We start from the raw sequence: 14,771 nt of genomic DNA, 5'->3' as shown, positions 1-14,771 counted from the left end.
GAAGCACTTGAACAATGCCCTCAGAGACATGGTGTGAATTTTGGGGTTGTCCTGTGCAGGGACAGGAGTTGGACTCAATGATCCTTGCGGGTTCCTTCCAACTCAGGACATTCTATGATTCTATGATCTTGTTTCCCCTCTGTGAGAACCTAAAATGAATGAGGAATTACCACACATATCCACATCTTTTTTAAAGCCTTTACTGCATTTGGAGGAAAAAAATGCCCCAAGTTGTATTGTTGGTTTACTCTCCATCTCTTTTTATTACATTTTTCCCCATTACAATTGAGGACTAACAGGTCTAATCTGAAACATGATTGATTTAGCCCATATAAACAAGCTCACTGATCTCACCCCAAGCACATCCCATAGAGGAGAGATGCACAGACTGGAATTCATGGAGTAAAAAGCAATTGCATAGAAACCCTGGGTAAATAAATGGTATTAAACAGTAGGATGGGGTGTTCTTATCAGCATCTTTTTGAACACTAAACAAACACTTCTGAGCAAGAAATGAGTGGTTGTGGGATGACTTAAAAAGAGAAGGTAGGAAAGCCTCTCTTAAAACTTTGTCCTTCATTCATGAACTTTGAAGAATGTGCCAGACACTCACACACCAGGCAGGACAGCTGCCAAAACCCACCCCTTGGAAAGGTCCAGAAGAACACGCTCTGCTGTCTTAGCCGTTCAGTTCATTTTGGTCTCCCCAACTTTTCATGAATTTCATGTGCAGAACTCAACCACTCTACATGGTGCCTGCAGAACAAGATGTGACCAGCCCAGTGAAAAAAAAATGCTGGATGAAAAGGACACTTCAAACCAACAAGAAGATATAATTGAAAAGAAAAAAGAAAGCCAAGTCAAACACAACTATATTTTCTCTTTTTTTAATTCCATACCTAAAAGCTTTAAACATATGTTGAAAAGAAAAAAAAATGGTTCCACCTACTCTATTTAGCATTGCCAGTCCCCTTGCCTTGGTGGGATTACACCGAGGTAAGGTTAGGACCACATTGAAGTACCTGGCTGAGCATGGGCTCTGTGGCAGGTACTTATACTCACCACCCTCTTTTTCCATGGAATCCATTGCTGATCTTTTATTTTGCTTGTAAATGTACTAAGCACTTGACAGAATAAGGAGAGACACATCAATTTTGTTATATGTACGTTACATATAATCTCTCCTGAACCTACTCTGTTTAGCTTTCCCCCTTTCCCAGTGGGCAGTATGAAGCTTGAAACATTAAGAATTAAGGAAAAAAAGTAATTCCAGCTTAGCACTATAAAGCCGGTTCAAAGGGTCAGATAACAGATCATCACTAGCGCCTCAGGTATCTTTTTGATACTTCTACTTCTCTGTTCATTGCTGCAAAACGAGGGTGAACAGGCCTGGCTCACATCTGGGTTTCTCCACTGCCATTGCAGGTAGCTGTGGCCAGCACTAAGCTTCCAGTGGATTTAAAACCAATATTCGGTAGGCTCATATTAGAGAAAAACAGAAAAATTTCCTCAGTGCTGGAAAATATGTGGCTGAAATGGGAAGACATTAATTTAAAATTGATTAATAGAGGACAATTCCTTTTTGTACCTTCAATTAAGCCATGCCACAGGCAACAAAGTAATCATACAATTTGCTACAGCACTGGGTACCAAAGTCTACAGTGAACAGCAAATACAGAAACCATTACTAAATGAAATTTTCTCTTTCTCAAAGGGGAAAAAAAGTTAGCAGAGGGAAAAACCCTATAACATAAGAGCTGGCAGCATCTCATTACATAATAAAACATACCTGTCTTATTTTTACAAAACCTGATTTCTGGAAAAAAACCCCATGCAGTTTATGAGCATTCTGCCATTTTGCCTGGTCCATTCATTTGGCAGTAACTACACATGCTTCTCTTTAAATAATTGCATTTCTTCCCTTTCACTGTGACACAGTTCTTGCAATATACATAATACATAAAGCAAAGATGATTATTGGTTCAGAAATTTGAATACCACAAATCTTTTGGCATTCATCTGGCTACAGTTTTTACTTCAGGAGGCCAGAAAAAAAAACCAAACCACCAACCAAACTCAACCACAAAGTTTTTGCCAACGCTTACCTAAAAATCTACAAGTCTGACAGGGGTGCAGAAGCACGTGCTACTCCTCCACCCTGTGCAGCTGCTGGCACATCTTGGGGCCGCACTGCTGGAGCAGAGGGCACATATCATCACCATACTAAGAAAATAAAAGGTCCAGTCCAGGACCCAGGAGCTGAACCCAGCTTAACCTTTTCCTGCGGAATGAGATGCTAGAAGACCAGCTCCAGCTGGGGAGGGACATACATGGTCCTAGCTAAACCCTCCTCCCTCCCTATGTCCTTCTTCCCAGGACAGCTGCATAGGCAAATCCCTCCTGCACAGACCTGAGTGTCTTGGCAATCCCTGCACACTCTCAACCACAACCCCTTCAACTGCCTTATCCAAGAACATGGCAGAAAAAGGAGGATCCCAAAATTGCTTCCTACTCTGGACTCCAAGAACTGCTGCTACCATACAGAGATCTGCTCTCCCGCAGAGGATAGGAACATATTTGCAAAGCCTCCCGAGATCAGGCAATTAGTTCTGTGTTTAGTCCCATGGAATCTCTCACCTTCTCTCCTTTGACCACATGCAGGTAGTACTTTACTCACGCTACCTCCCTATTGGTAATATCTACTGCATCTTCCATTCAACCACTCCACAAGGGGCAAAGCAATATGCCATCAAAAGAGCATTTCCTCTCTCAATATTCAACACCATGGGTTTTAAGCCATGTGGGGCCCTGTGTTCTTCTTTGACAAGAACCATGTATGCACACGGTGTCACTGTGGGGGAAAAAATAGGTCAAAGAAATCCCCTTTTCCACCTCCAACCATTGACTGGGTTCAGACTCATCCACAGCAATCACAAATTCTGTTCATAAGAAGCACAATTCTTCGTTATTTCACAACGAAGCAACCCCTCCAGGTGCCCTATGAGGCTGTCCACAGCGCCAACTCCCAGAACACAATTTCACAGATTTTTTCTTATTAATCTTCCCACACACACAAATTATGACATATCTAAAAACTCCCACATGGGACTGTCCCAATCAACTTGACTTTCATCTGGAGGGATCATCCCAGAAGGAACCTGAATGAGCACAAACCATACACTTTCACAACATTTTTCTTTCCTGGCCTGGCATACAGGGAACCCAGAATTAGTGAGTACAAGTGAATACCAAGTGCATGGCTATTCCTGGGATCCGAGGGCAGACGCATTCAAAACAAGGTACTCCTACAAGAGCAAAAATGTGTGCCATGTCAGTCTAGGTGCATAGTGTAATGCTCACCAGAGGTTGCGACGTTGGGGTTTGGATCTTGCTTTTGACTCCAGGTAACATCCCTGCAGGAACAAAGTAAGTTCTCACCGTGGCCCATGTCATCCAAGGCCACCTCTCCACTGCAAGGTCTTAGGACATCATGGAATCATATAATGGGATCCAATTTCAAAAGCATGTGCCTCTGGAGTTTACCCATCTTTGCCACTCACCCACAGCTCCCCATCAAAGGGCTCAGCACTTAACTAGGCAGAAGGGCAGACTGAAAACAGGGTAACAGCTGGAGAGACTGCCTGTGTTAAGCAAAGTTGTACCCAGTGCTAGCTGGGCTATACCATTTGCCTGGACTTCCTTTATCAAGAGATCTCCATTAGCAGAGCTTCCGAATGTTCATGATGCTTTTTCACCAGTCAGAACCACAAGTGGCAACCAGGGTCTCCTGTCGTACTTCTAGGACTTCCCAGTGTATCAGTGGGCCATGTTCAGACTATCACACCTGTATCCAGAGTAGTCCTGGACATAAAACATGGTTTACTGACTGCATCCAAGAGGCCCACAGCATGACTGAATCCTTTAGATAAAACAGAAAATAGTCCTAGGAACTGATCCTAACTCTATTGCTGCCCTCATCTTTTCTTTGTCTTCAATCACTGAAAGGGAAAAATATTCTCTAGAGTTATTCAAAGAGCGGCTCTGCACATGCCAGACTGTAGATGGAGACCCACCACAGACCCACAGCTCATGCCATTTTATATATGTGTTGGCACTTAAACTATGCTAATCACCTATCAGCCAAGTATCTAGTAAGTTTGGGGTATCCTCATGGATTAAAACAACTGACCTCATTAAAGGTCTGCTAGTTCATAATACCAAATCATCAGCTAAAGATTTGGACAGTCATCTGAACCACAAGAAGCTTACACAGGATCTATTTGCTGCATTGCTGCCGCATCACACAAAACATTTTTATTCAGCATGCTCTAGTTAGTTGCTTCTATTTTCCATTTATCTTTGTCTCTGTGTGTGTGGTTAGGAGAAAGCTAAGCTGAAATAAAATGTTCCACACTTCTCTCTCCAAACAAGGTGATTTTCCTCCAGGATTTTATCAGTTTCCCCCAAGAAAGGCTGGTTTCTTCTCAAGAATAAGAGATGAGTTTCTAATACCTTTTTCTGCCTTTGAAAATGCAATCATGACATACACCATTGTGCTTATCCCACTGCACACTTTTAACAGCAATGCTTGTGACAACGCACCGCAGAGGACCCACTCCCAGAGAAACCCTCCCAAACCTGCCCAAAGAGCAGCGCTGCTCTCAAACACTGCAGTGCTTCTCCAGTCCAAGCCTCCTGCCCTCAGCAGGTTTGGGGGATGCTGACAAAGGACAAAGAGGGTTCCTGACCACCGACAAAATCCTGCCGGTTCTTCAGCGGTACTGGAGACTCGACACCAGCAGGCACACTCAAAAGCACATCAGAGCATGCTCCATACTCCAGCCTTTCAGTCCTTTAACTTTCACAGAGCACATGCTCCCCAGGTGCCCCAGTACAGGCAGGGAGCTGAACATCCACCACTAAAGGGCAGCTTCAGGTGTGATGATTTGGCCACTCTACTACTGCCTTCTGCTTAGGATCTCTGCACCTCACTGTCTCGAACACTTCTGGCACTTTCAGGAACACAGCATGCCACCCATACCAGTTTGCTCAACCTCAAGTTTACATGGCATATTTTGAAGGCTGCCATATATAAAATGGCAGATTGCAGATATAGTGGCATTTCTGGAAAGACTTAGAATTATTCTGTTTGCCCTGACTTATTCCTACAGATAAACTAATGCTCTAGTTTTTTTATGAGAAGTTAAAAACTACTCACTGAAATCAATCTGAGTGAACATACAGCCCAGGTGCTGCTACCAGGGCTAATGACCAGGGATCTTTGGCTCTTAAAGGACATTGAAAATATAACAATTGCTGTCTAGATGCACAAACCCAGCTGCGTGACAGAAAAGAATTTTAAGAAGCACACCAAGTATTTTGGAGATCTCATGTAATCTATCAGTGTCCATCTATCAAATTTCATCTTCAAGGACTGGAGATAGATGTAGGCTTTCATGCTCCCTCTGAGCCCAAACAGGGGAAAAAAGTCTCCCAGGAAGTCAAAGTCCGGAGCAAGGCGAGCTGAAACAGAGAACAGACTAGCTTTCAGAGCACCCTGACACCTGGCTGGGAGATGCCACATTCATTAGTATGGGTACACGGGCAGGGGGAGAGATTTAATTGCACATTTCAAAGCAAGTGTGACCTAAAAAGATTTAAGCAAAGTTACATTTTCTGACAAGTCATGGCAAAACCTATATAAACCCTAGACATTTGCTCAGTCATAAACTGCTTATTAAGACACTATTTTAGTTGTCAGAAGTGCGTAACTGTATTGCCTAACCCAATCAAGTTTGCCAACAATATAGCAATATAATAGCTAGGTCTGAACCACAAAAATATCCCTTAGGCTCAGTTCTCCTAAAAGATTCTCACTGAGAAGTCTAACTAGATGCAGTGGCAATTTGTTCTGACAGGAATATGGGATAGGAAAAAAATCCAGTGTTGAGACACAGCAACTGCAATGTCAGATGTATGCATTACTGTGACACTGAGTAACAAATAAGAGCATTGCCCATAAAATTGTCTTTACTGCATTTTTGCTACACAATGAAGCATTTGTACATTAAGTGACATTTTTCTGATTATCAGAAAAAGCTTTTTACAGAGCTTGCTTGACTGTGCTGAAGCTCATGGTTTTTTTCTCTCCTATTCTCCTAAACTGATTTAAAAGCAACTCTTGGTAGGGCACTAGTGAATGTATTGGATGGTTCCTCTTATTACAGGGGTATATCCCAGCTACCCCTTCCAATAACAACAGAAATCAATTATGAACATTTCCTCTCTGTTAAACCACCACCAAAAATTGCTGGCAGTAGTAAATGATATTGCTGTATTTACCTACACCAGCAAAAGAACTAGCCCCTAAATGTTTATGTAACGTCTCTGTCAGATAGAAGATGAGAAAGGCTATTGCAAATACCCCAGATTCTGGGAATACATTTACTTCCCCTAGACAGAAGGGCATTCAGTGAAAAATCTTAGAGCTTTCCTGATGTCATATTTTTTAACTGTGTCCTCCTGAAACTTGTCCCTCAGGTGTACGATAAATAACGTCTTAAAATTACAGATGCAAGTCATGTATTTTGCAGATTCAGCTGTGCCCTTTCTCCCTCCCAGTTTAGTGAGAAACTAACTTTTAAGTGATTTATTTCTAACACCAGCAATCTACAACTTTGCTGTTCTGTTGCTGGTTTCTATCATTTGCTACAAAGGTAAATAAACCAACTCCATTCAAGGTGATCCAGTGGCAAAGGTGGTCACCCTTAGTATTTTGCAGAAGGTCAAAAAAAGCCATATTCTTTTGTCGGGGAATTTACAGTAATTTTACCAGAAAGTTAAAGTAAATGTCAATATTGAATTCAGATCCTGCATGCTCTAATATGAATGGGCTTTAATTCTTGTACAAATACATATATTAATAAACAGAAACTCATGACATACAAGCCAAGAGTGGCAAATAAGGTAGTGGTGTCCTTTGGTGGGCTCTCACTGTCACAGGGGAAAACCCCCTTATCCTACAGAGACGTAACACAGCATAACTAGACCAAGTCACCACTGGATATAAAATGAAATCTCATTTATATTACATGCAACTCCAGCAAAATATACGCCAATCCTTTTCAAACCTATTTCCCAAAGCTTCTTACTACTAATGCCAGGGGAAAAGAAAAACGGGCAGCATGTATATATCCCGTGTGTGTGCATAACAGTATGCATATACACATAGAGCAGGCTAAATCTTTTTTCCTTCAAGTGAGCTATACTATAGTTTAATTGCTGCAGCAAGCTGTAGGGTGCTACTGCACTGCATGCATTGTTCAACAAGCTAAGGAAAAGTTACATTTTTTATTTCAAAGAGGAAGGGTGGTGACCTAGAAAGTTGTAAAGGAAACCACTCACGAGCTTATTTCAATACCCTTGCTAAAAACAGCCCCCTGGAATTATAAGACACTCTTCCTCATCCTGCTCAGAACAATTGGAAAATTACAGACCGTTTAAAATACATTAATTTAATAGATTAAAAAATAAAATTAATGGAGACAAAAAAAAAAAACACCCACAAAAAAAACACCAGTTCTCCCTCATGGAATTGCCCTGCTCATTTCTCTGATAGTTGTATCTGGATTTAGCTAGAGGAACACTTAAAATATGTTACAGATCCTGAGTGGTCATTCTCTCTTTTCGGTTTATCCTGAAGTCGCTGGGGGCAGGTTTAACTAAAGCCAAAACAAACACTGATTGATAGAAGCTTTGGGTTGAACAACATCAGACTGGATTTGACACAAATTGGTGAGGTTTTTTTTCCTATATGAGCAGATAAAATCTAAAATAAATGCTATATAAGCATTTTGTAAAATACAGGACAATGATAAAATTGGGTTTATGTTGCTTACTGGAATTTCTTCTACAATATAGTCATCACAGGGATTTCTGTGATAAATGTAGCATCACATTCCCTCTTAGCCCAGCATTCAATTATCTGTGCTAAACCCAGCAGGGTAGGGCATACTGTTAGCTGCACTTCAACAGGCATGGGGAGAATAAAAACAAGATGGGGAAAAAAAGTATTTGTGAAAAGATTCACTGTGTCACACAACAGAGCAGCAAACACTGCACCAGCAGACACCAACACAGCCACTTCCCCCACCTCCTGCCTTTTCAACTGATCCCTCAGTAAATGCACAGCAGCAGACACCTCGGATACAAAACAATGTGTGTCTCAACCTATCCCTGACAAAGCAGGACTTTTAAAATCTTCCAGATCCAGACTACTGCCTTCGCAATGTCTGGCCTTGTCCTCTGTATTTCAGAAGGATGCTGATTTTTCACTAATGCAGTTGTAGTGCCCGGGCAGGTAACGGGGAGCAGCATGCCAGGGAACAAGTTCGTCGGGCAGATGACTCTCCAGACACACAGAGCGAAAGCCTCCTCCAAGTGGGATCAACACAAATTTGACACTACGGTATTAGCTATAAAATCCTGCACTACTGAATCACGTGAGAGAAGAGGATTCGTTTCCAACTTCTTCTAGGAATTCCCCCATAATTTAAGGGGGAGCAGCTTATTTCCACTTTGCAGAAGGTCCAGGAATTCTGAGTAATGAAACTAATTTCTTATGAAACAGACTGGTCACGTATATCTTTTCTTTATTGCTCAGGTTTCTTTTTATAACACAGATGATGAACCCACAACTGCTAAAGCTCAATGATTACAGGCCTCATCTTAGTGATATAAAACTTGATTAATTAAATGGCCTTTGGGATATCTTGTTTTAAAACTAGAAGTTTGAAAGTTAATTCCTAAAAAAACCTGAAGGAAAGTAAAAACCGCATGGATCAAAAGTAACTCAAGTATCTTTTGCACACAGTGACCTGGAAAAGAGATGAAATTTGGAAAAGGTTCAGTTCACCCATGACAGTATAAGATTCCTCGACTAACTTTAAAACACATCTATAAAAAATATGACAGCACAGCTCCAAAGTCACCTAAGTGTCTGGCAATCCAGTGCATACTGTTTGCAAAAAGCTACAGAACAGCACTGCGGCACCAGCTAGGATTTGTAAATTTTTCTATAGGTAAATGAAGTACAAGTCTTTACACTTCACAATACCCACCTCTGAAAGCACATCCTGTTTGTTCATATGTGGCTACCATAGTAACACTGTCTATTCCTTGTAGCAGGTACCAAACTTCAGCACTTTTCTCATCAGGCCCTAGTTTAAAGGTGGACCTCTCTCACACACAGCTGGCCTCAGCCCCCCCAGGTGGGCCCCACACCAGGGCTTTCTCCCTCCAAACTATCTAATTGTATAACTTACACTCATAGAACCATTAAGGTTGGGAAAGACCATGAGGATCATCAAGTCCAACTGTCAACTCAACACTACCATGCCTCCTAAATCATGTCCCCAGATGCCACATCTACACGTTTCCTGAACACCTCCAGGGATGGTGACTCCACCACCTCTGTGGGCAGCCTGCTCCAATGTCTGACCACTCTTTCAATAAAGACATTTTTCCTAATATCCAATCTAAACCTCCCCTGATGCAGCTTGAGGCTGTTTCCTCTCATCCTATCGCTTGTTACTTGGGAGAAGAGACCAACACCCACCTCACTACAACCTCCTTTGAGGTAGTTGTAAAGAGTGACAAGGTCTCCCCTCAGCCTCCTCTTCTCCAGGCTAAACACCCCAGTTCTCTCAATCTCTCCTCTTAAGACTTGCTCTCCAGACCCTTCACCAACTTTGTTGCCCTTCTCTAGACACACGCCAGCAACTCAACATCCTTCTTGTACTGAAGGGCTCAAAACTGAACCCGGTATTTGAGATGCAGCCTCACCAGTGGCAAGTACAGGGGCACGATCACATCCCTGCTCCTGCTGGCCACGCTATTCCTGATACAAGAAGAACAGGTGTGCTTGATTATACCACAGCCTTCTACAGGTGATGCTGACCTCACCGTTGGGAATAAAACAGTTTGCCCAGTACCACCATTACTTTCAGATTGCTCATTTGACATTCAATTTACATGTTACCTTACCAGAAATGCTTCCTTTCCTCTTGATTTAGGATTCACTTTGACAGAAACCTCCTATTACTCCCCTTCTAGAAATCATGCAACGACAAACAAGCTCTGTTCTGCCTCTCCTTGTGCTCTGCACCCGCAAACAAAAACCTTGCATTCTGCAGCCGCTGGGCGGGAGCTGCGGGCCCGTGTGTGCCCGGGGCAGCAGCACGGGTCCGGTCGTGGCACACGGGGCCACCAGTCACCCCGCAGGACTAAACCCACGCACCCGGCCCGTGGCAGGACACGGCGGGGAAGCAGTTTGCTGTTCCACGTGTTGTACTGGCTTCGATCCTGACGCTGGCGGCGGGGGGGGGGGGGGGGGGGGGGGGGGCATTTACTTGTTTAAACACACCCTGAGCCACGCCGGGTGGCTCGGTGGTCTTGCTGCGGTTGCTCTCCCCGCCTGTGTCCCCACAGACCCGTCGCGCTCCCGGGCCCGCCCGCCGAGCCGGTACCTTCCTGAGGGCCGCCCGCAAGTCGCGGTGCTGCGGCGTGTCACCGAGCCGCCCTCCGTCCCACTGCCCCGAGCTGCCGCCGCGCACCGGGGCCGCGCCTCCCCGCAGCACCGAGGCCAACACCGCCCAGCGCCTGCCGCCCCGCAGCGCCATGGCCGCCACCACCGGGCCCGCTCGCTCCGCCCCGCTCCGGCGAGGGCGAGGGCCGCGGCCTGCACTGGTCGGCTCCAGCGGCGGGCCCTGCACCGCCCCGTCCCGTCCCGTCCCCTCCCTCCCTGCCTCCTCCAGCCCCTCTCCCCCCCGCAGCAAGCCACGGCAGGCTCTCGGGTTACACGCAGGTTTTCTTTAATGCCAACGAACAGCGATGAAGCAACCGGTTGATAAACGGGTGGCGAAAGCGGGCGCCGCGAAGCGAGAGGAGCCGTCCCGGCCGCGGGAGGAAGGACGGCCGCGGCGGGGAGCGGGGGACAGCCGTCCCCTGCCGAGCGACCCACGCGGGTCTCGGCTGCTCTCGGGTTGGTTTCTTTATTGTAAGAAAAAAAAAATCCGCTCCTGTGCTCGTTCAACAAGGACCGGCGGCGGTGGGGACACGCTAGTGACTCCCTACGGGTACAACACGAGTGTCTGCTCCGGTGGCAGGCGCCGGGCTCCTCCTCCTAAGCGATGACACAGCCTCCCTTCTCCTTGAAGGGGTTCTTGTCTTCGGGAACCCCCTTCACCAGCGGGTCCTCGCCCGACCGCTCCTCGATGTAGTTCTTGATCTCTTCGGAGCACTTGGACACCTCGAGTGAAAGAACAGAGAAGTGGCAGCGTTACGGCCGGGGCTCACCGTGCACGTCGGAAGAGCAAAGCAGTGAATTCACATCCTTCCTTCTCTTATTTACCTTCCTATCAAACATAAAAGGTCTGCCCACAGAGCCAGCACTAAGCACGTGGAAGGCTCAGCTTCCTTCCACTCTTTCACAGCCCGATATTCACAGAACATGAGTATCACTGGGATGTGTATGCCACTCTAACTCTGCAGCAGCTGCAGTTCCAACTTGTTAGTTTGTGTTGTGGTTTTTTTTAATTAGTCAATACAGTTTTTTTACGCTGCGGACCAAGCTCTCAGGGTCAGCACGACTATACAGTCAATGGGTTCAGGATCAGTAACTTTCAATTCCATTTCAAAGTATTTATGACTTTACATGTTTTTCCCAAACAAAGCATTCAATAATGATTTTTCAGTGGTAATACAAACTCTCACCTTATGGTCCTATAATAGCAACTATGCATCTTGAAAAGGAGTAAAGACCTGACTAGGAAAGACAATTTACTTATGGGTTACCTGGGGTTATTTTGAACAACGGTTAATAAAACAGCCTGTTGTGTTATGAGGGAACATAATATGCATAGTACTTTGCATGACGTTCATGGAGAACTAGCACTGATGTAGGTAAGCCTGCACAGAACCTGCCTGTGTAGAAGAAACGGGTTTAGTTTGTGTTCACCGAGGCAGGAGCACATGCAGCGCGTGTAGTAACGGTGTCTGCAGAGCTAGAGGATGCACAAGCAAATCCCACCAGCTCCAGAGCACCCTTGTCCACGTACATCTCTCGTTTCCCTTCCCTATGTCAGCAGGATCTGTCCTGAGGTGCTCGAATACCTGACATGTCTGAGGACACCCTCTGGGCTCTGTCCCCCCCCTCCTCCCCGCAACCCCTGCGGAGGCATAGCAGTAGGGAGTCAGCAGTAGGAACCAGCTGTTGGCCAGGCCACTACATGACTTGTATTTCTAACTTAAGGCCCCTTGGCCTCTTTGTTAAACTTTGTTTTACTCCATAGGTAAAATTATGACAAGAAAACCAATTAATTTACTCGCTGCATCACAGACCAGCAGAGAGTGACCTTGTGCAAAATCAAGCTTTAAGCCATCAGAAAGAACTTAGGGTTAATTCCCAATTAAACAGTGCATAAAATAAGGTCTAACTACCTCTAGCTGCCTTACAGCAAAGAAGAATTTGGACCTACAAATCCTATTACACATGCCTCGCTCTTCTGTGCCTTGCAAACCCTCTTCATTCAAACTGGGGCACCTTATGCCATAGTGAAGCTGTGCTCCAAAGTATATGCAGGACCAGGGTTTGTTTTACTTCAGTCAGCACTATCAGGATCTTTTCCACATATAAGAAAAAAATGTCTGCTTAAATACACATCCAGACATTTTTATTCATTCAAAAAAATACTCAAAAGGATATTTCCTCTTCGTGCTGTAAAGGTATAGGAATAGGACAAGAAAACTTTGGCTAAACGTTTTTACTTTTGGTGACAACAGAAGAGTGGCTTCTGCATTTCCCTGTCCCTGTAACACCCATACAGGCACCAGGCGACAGTGACAACTACAACACAGATTTCATTCCCACAGTGAAACTTCTGTTATAATGCACTGGTAAAATTGAGGATTTTGTCTGTGCTTTACTAGGTGATTTGAAAACATCCATTTCCCGAAAACAATCAGGCTTTTGGTTTATTCTGAAAATTTATACAAGAGTTATTATTATTAATAATAATGTAATATTATTATAATAATTATTATTACAAATCAAAATCTGTACATCCTACAGAGTATATTTTAATTGCTTGGGAACTCTCTAAGGGATCACGTAGATATCTACAGTTCTTGGATGTGGAGCCTTCAATACTGCTGGAGCTTTAGAGTATAGCATATCATCTACAACCACTGACACCTAACTGACAGCTAAAACAGAACTGTGGCTTTCTTACTTTCTGGGTTAAACACCTAGACCTGCAATGTAATTAGTGTGACAAATGCCACTGATTCTCACATATAAACGTATTTTTAGTCCTAACTAGAAGCGTTTATTTAGATGTAGTTTGCTTCTGCTGGCATGCAGAATGAGAAGGATATTAGTTTTATCACGGAGCAAGATCGGTTTCTGCACGGCTTTCAGCTATAGGAAATGTGTAAAAATACAAAAATTTCACTGGAAACTACTTTGCCTGTGGAAAGGAGCAATGACTGGAGGTAGAATGTTTCTGTCGGACGAGGCTGGACGGATCACGGCTCTGCACCAGCCGTCCTCAGGCTCCTGTCCTGTGCCCGGGCACGGCACAGCCCGGGAGGCGGGGAGCGATGCTTCCCCCGCAGCCCCGCCGGGCCGGGCCGGGCCGGGCGCGGTGCCGCAGCGAGGCTCCCCGCCGGCACGCCACCCCCTCGCCCGGCACTGCCAGATGCCAACGCGCTTGACAGAGGAGGGGAACCGAGCTCGACGCGCTCCTCCCTCGCCAGGCAGGGCCGCCTTGTGCTGGCGCTGGGCTCCGAGGAACCGCGAGGGAGGGGAACCCGAGGGGTGCCGAATGCAAGGGGAGCGGCCGCGGCCGGCGGGACCGTGCCGGCCCCTCGGGGCGACCGATCCCGGGACGCTGCGTCCCTTCCCCCTCGCTCCACAGCCACTCCCGTGAAGGACCTCCGCTCCTGCACGGTGCTATGTCGCCGTCACCGGTCCCTGCCCCAAACGGGGTGCCCAGACCCGTCGGTGCAAACTGCGGGTGTCCCAAAAGAGCCGGGGTTCCCCCGGAGCGCGGCCCCCGAAGCCCCGCTGCCCCTTCCTTCGCCCGGTCCGCCGCGGCGGGACGGGCCCCCCCGCTCCGCGCCGGGCCGCCGCGCCCGGCCCCGCCGCCCGCCCGACGTGCCCCCGGGCGCCGCACGAGCCCTCGCACCCCCGCCCGGGGAGTAACGGGCTTCTCCCCCCTCCGGCCCTGGTCCCGGCGGCCGCCCCGGCGGCCGGGCAGCCTCGGGCCCCTCTGCGCGGCCACTCACCGGCTGCCTCTCCAGCTTCACTTCTTTCCGGAGCTGCTCCACTTCCATTTTCAGTTTGTCCTTCTCGCTCAGGTCCTCGATGTTGATGGCTGGCATCGTCTACACTGCCAAAGCGCGCAGGGAGGGAGGGAGGGAGGGAGGACAAAAGGTTACCTCTGGGCAGCAAAGGCGCCGGGGCCGGAGCCCCCGGCGGGCGCGGGGCGGCGGGGCGGTGGGACGGCCGTCCCCGGCCCGCCCCCGGGCTCACTCACACGGTGCCGTCCCGTCCGGGCTGCCCCGCTGCTCGGCGGCCGCGGCCGCTTCCTCCCCGGCGCCCCTGGCACCCCTTCCCCGCCGCCGCTCCTTTAAACACGACGCTAATCCCCCCTAACCGGATTACAGCCCGCCGCCCGACCGGGCTCGCTGCCGGGGCGTTGACACGGGCC

General features: G+C 46.9%; 2 protein-coding genes across 4 annotated transcripts in view; both read right to left on the bottom strand.

Annotated features, from left to right (window-relative positions):
- LOC142052571 (putative acyl-CoA dehydrogenase 6) overlaps positions 1-10,765 on the bottom strand; it is a 92,808-nt gene extending 82,043 nt beyond the window's left edge. Inside the window, exon 1 of the mRNA XM_075082848.1 lies at positions 10,527-10,765. Coding sequence (XP_074938949.1) covers positions 10,527-10,679 — 153 coding nt within the window. The 5' untranslated portion in view covers positions 10,680-10,765. The remainder of the gene's footprint in view (positions 1-10,526) is intronic.
- Positions 10,766-10,854: 89 nt separating this feature from the next.
- Positions 10,855-14,680, bottom strand: LOC142052573 (guanine nucleotide-binding protein G(I)/G(S)/G(O) subunit gamma-11). Of its 3 annotated transcripts, none has more exons than XM_075082851.1 (3): positions 14,598-14,680; positions 14,347-14,445; positions 10,855-11,308 (listed from the first exon to the last, which is right to left on the bottom strand). In XM_075082851.1, exons 2-3 carry the CDS (start codon positions 14,440-14,442, stop codon positions 11,183-11,185), a joined length of 222 nt encoding a protein of 73 aa, XP_074938952.1. In that variant the 5' UTR covers positions 14,443-14,445; positions 14,598-14,680; the 3' UTR covers positions 10,855-11,182. The 3 variants fall into 3 exon arrangements, with proteins under 3 accessions (XP_074938952.1, XP_074938953.1, XP_074938951.1); XM_075082852.1 differs by having other exon boundaries at positions 14,347-14,450; positions 14,600-14,618; XM_075082850.1 differs by lacking the exon at positions 14,598-14,680 and having other exon boundaries at positions 14,347-14,581.
- Between the last annotated feature and the right edge of the window lie 91 nt (positions 14,681-14,771).

Source organism: Phalacrocorax aristotelis, chromosome 2 (assembly GCF_949628215.1).
Source record: "Phalacrocorax aristotelis chromosome 2, bGulAri2.1, whole genome shotgun sequence".
Lineage (NCBI taxonomy): Eukaryota > Metazoa > Chordata > Aves > Suliformes > Phalacrocoracidae > Phalacrocorax > Phalacrocorax aristotelis.
The sequence above is the reverse complement of the archived record's forward strand: the minus strand, read 5'-3'. Positions and strand labels throughout refer to the sequence as shown.

Excerpts from the sequence above, each read along its gene's own strand:
- LOC142052573 (XM_075082851.1), bottom strand. The coding sequence starts at position 14,442 with ATGCCAGCCATCAACATCGAGGACCTGAGCGAGAAGGACAAACTGAAA. Across the intron at positions 11,309-14,346 it reads TGAAGCTGGAGAGGCAGCCG|GTGTCCAAGTGCTCCGAAGA; the intron begins GTGAGTGGCCGC and ends CTTTCACTCGAG.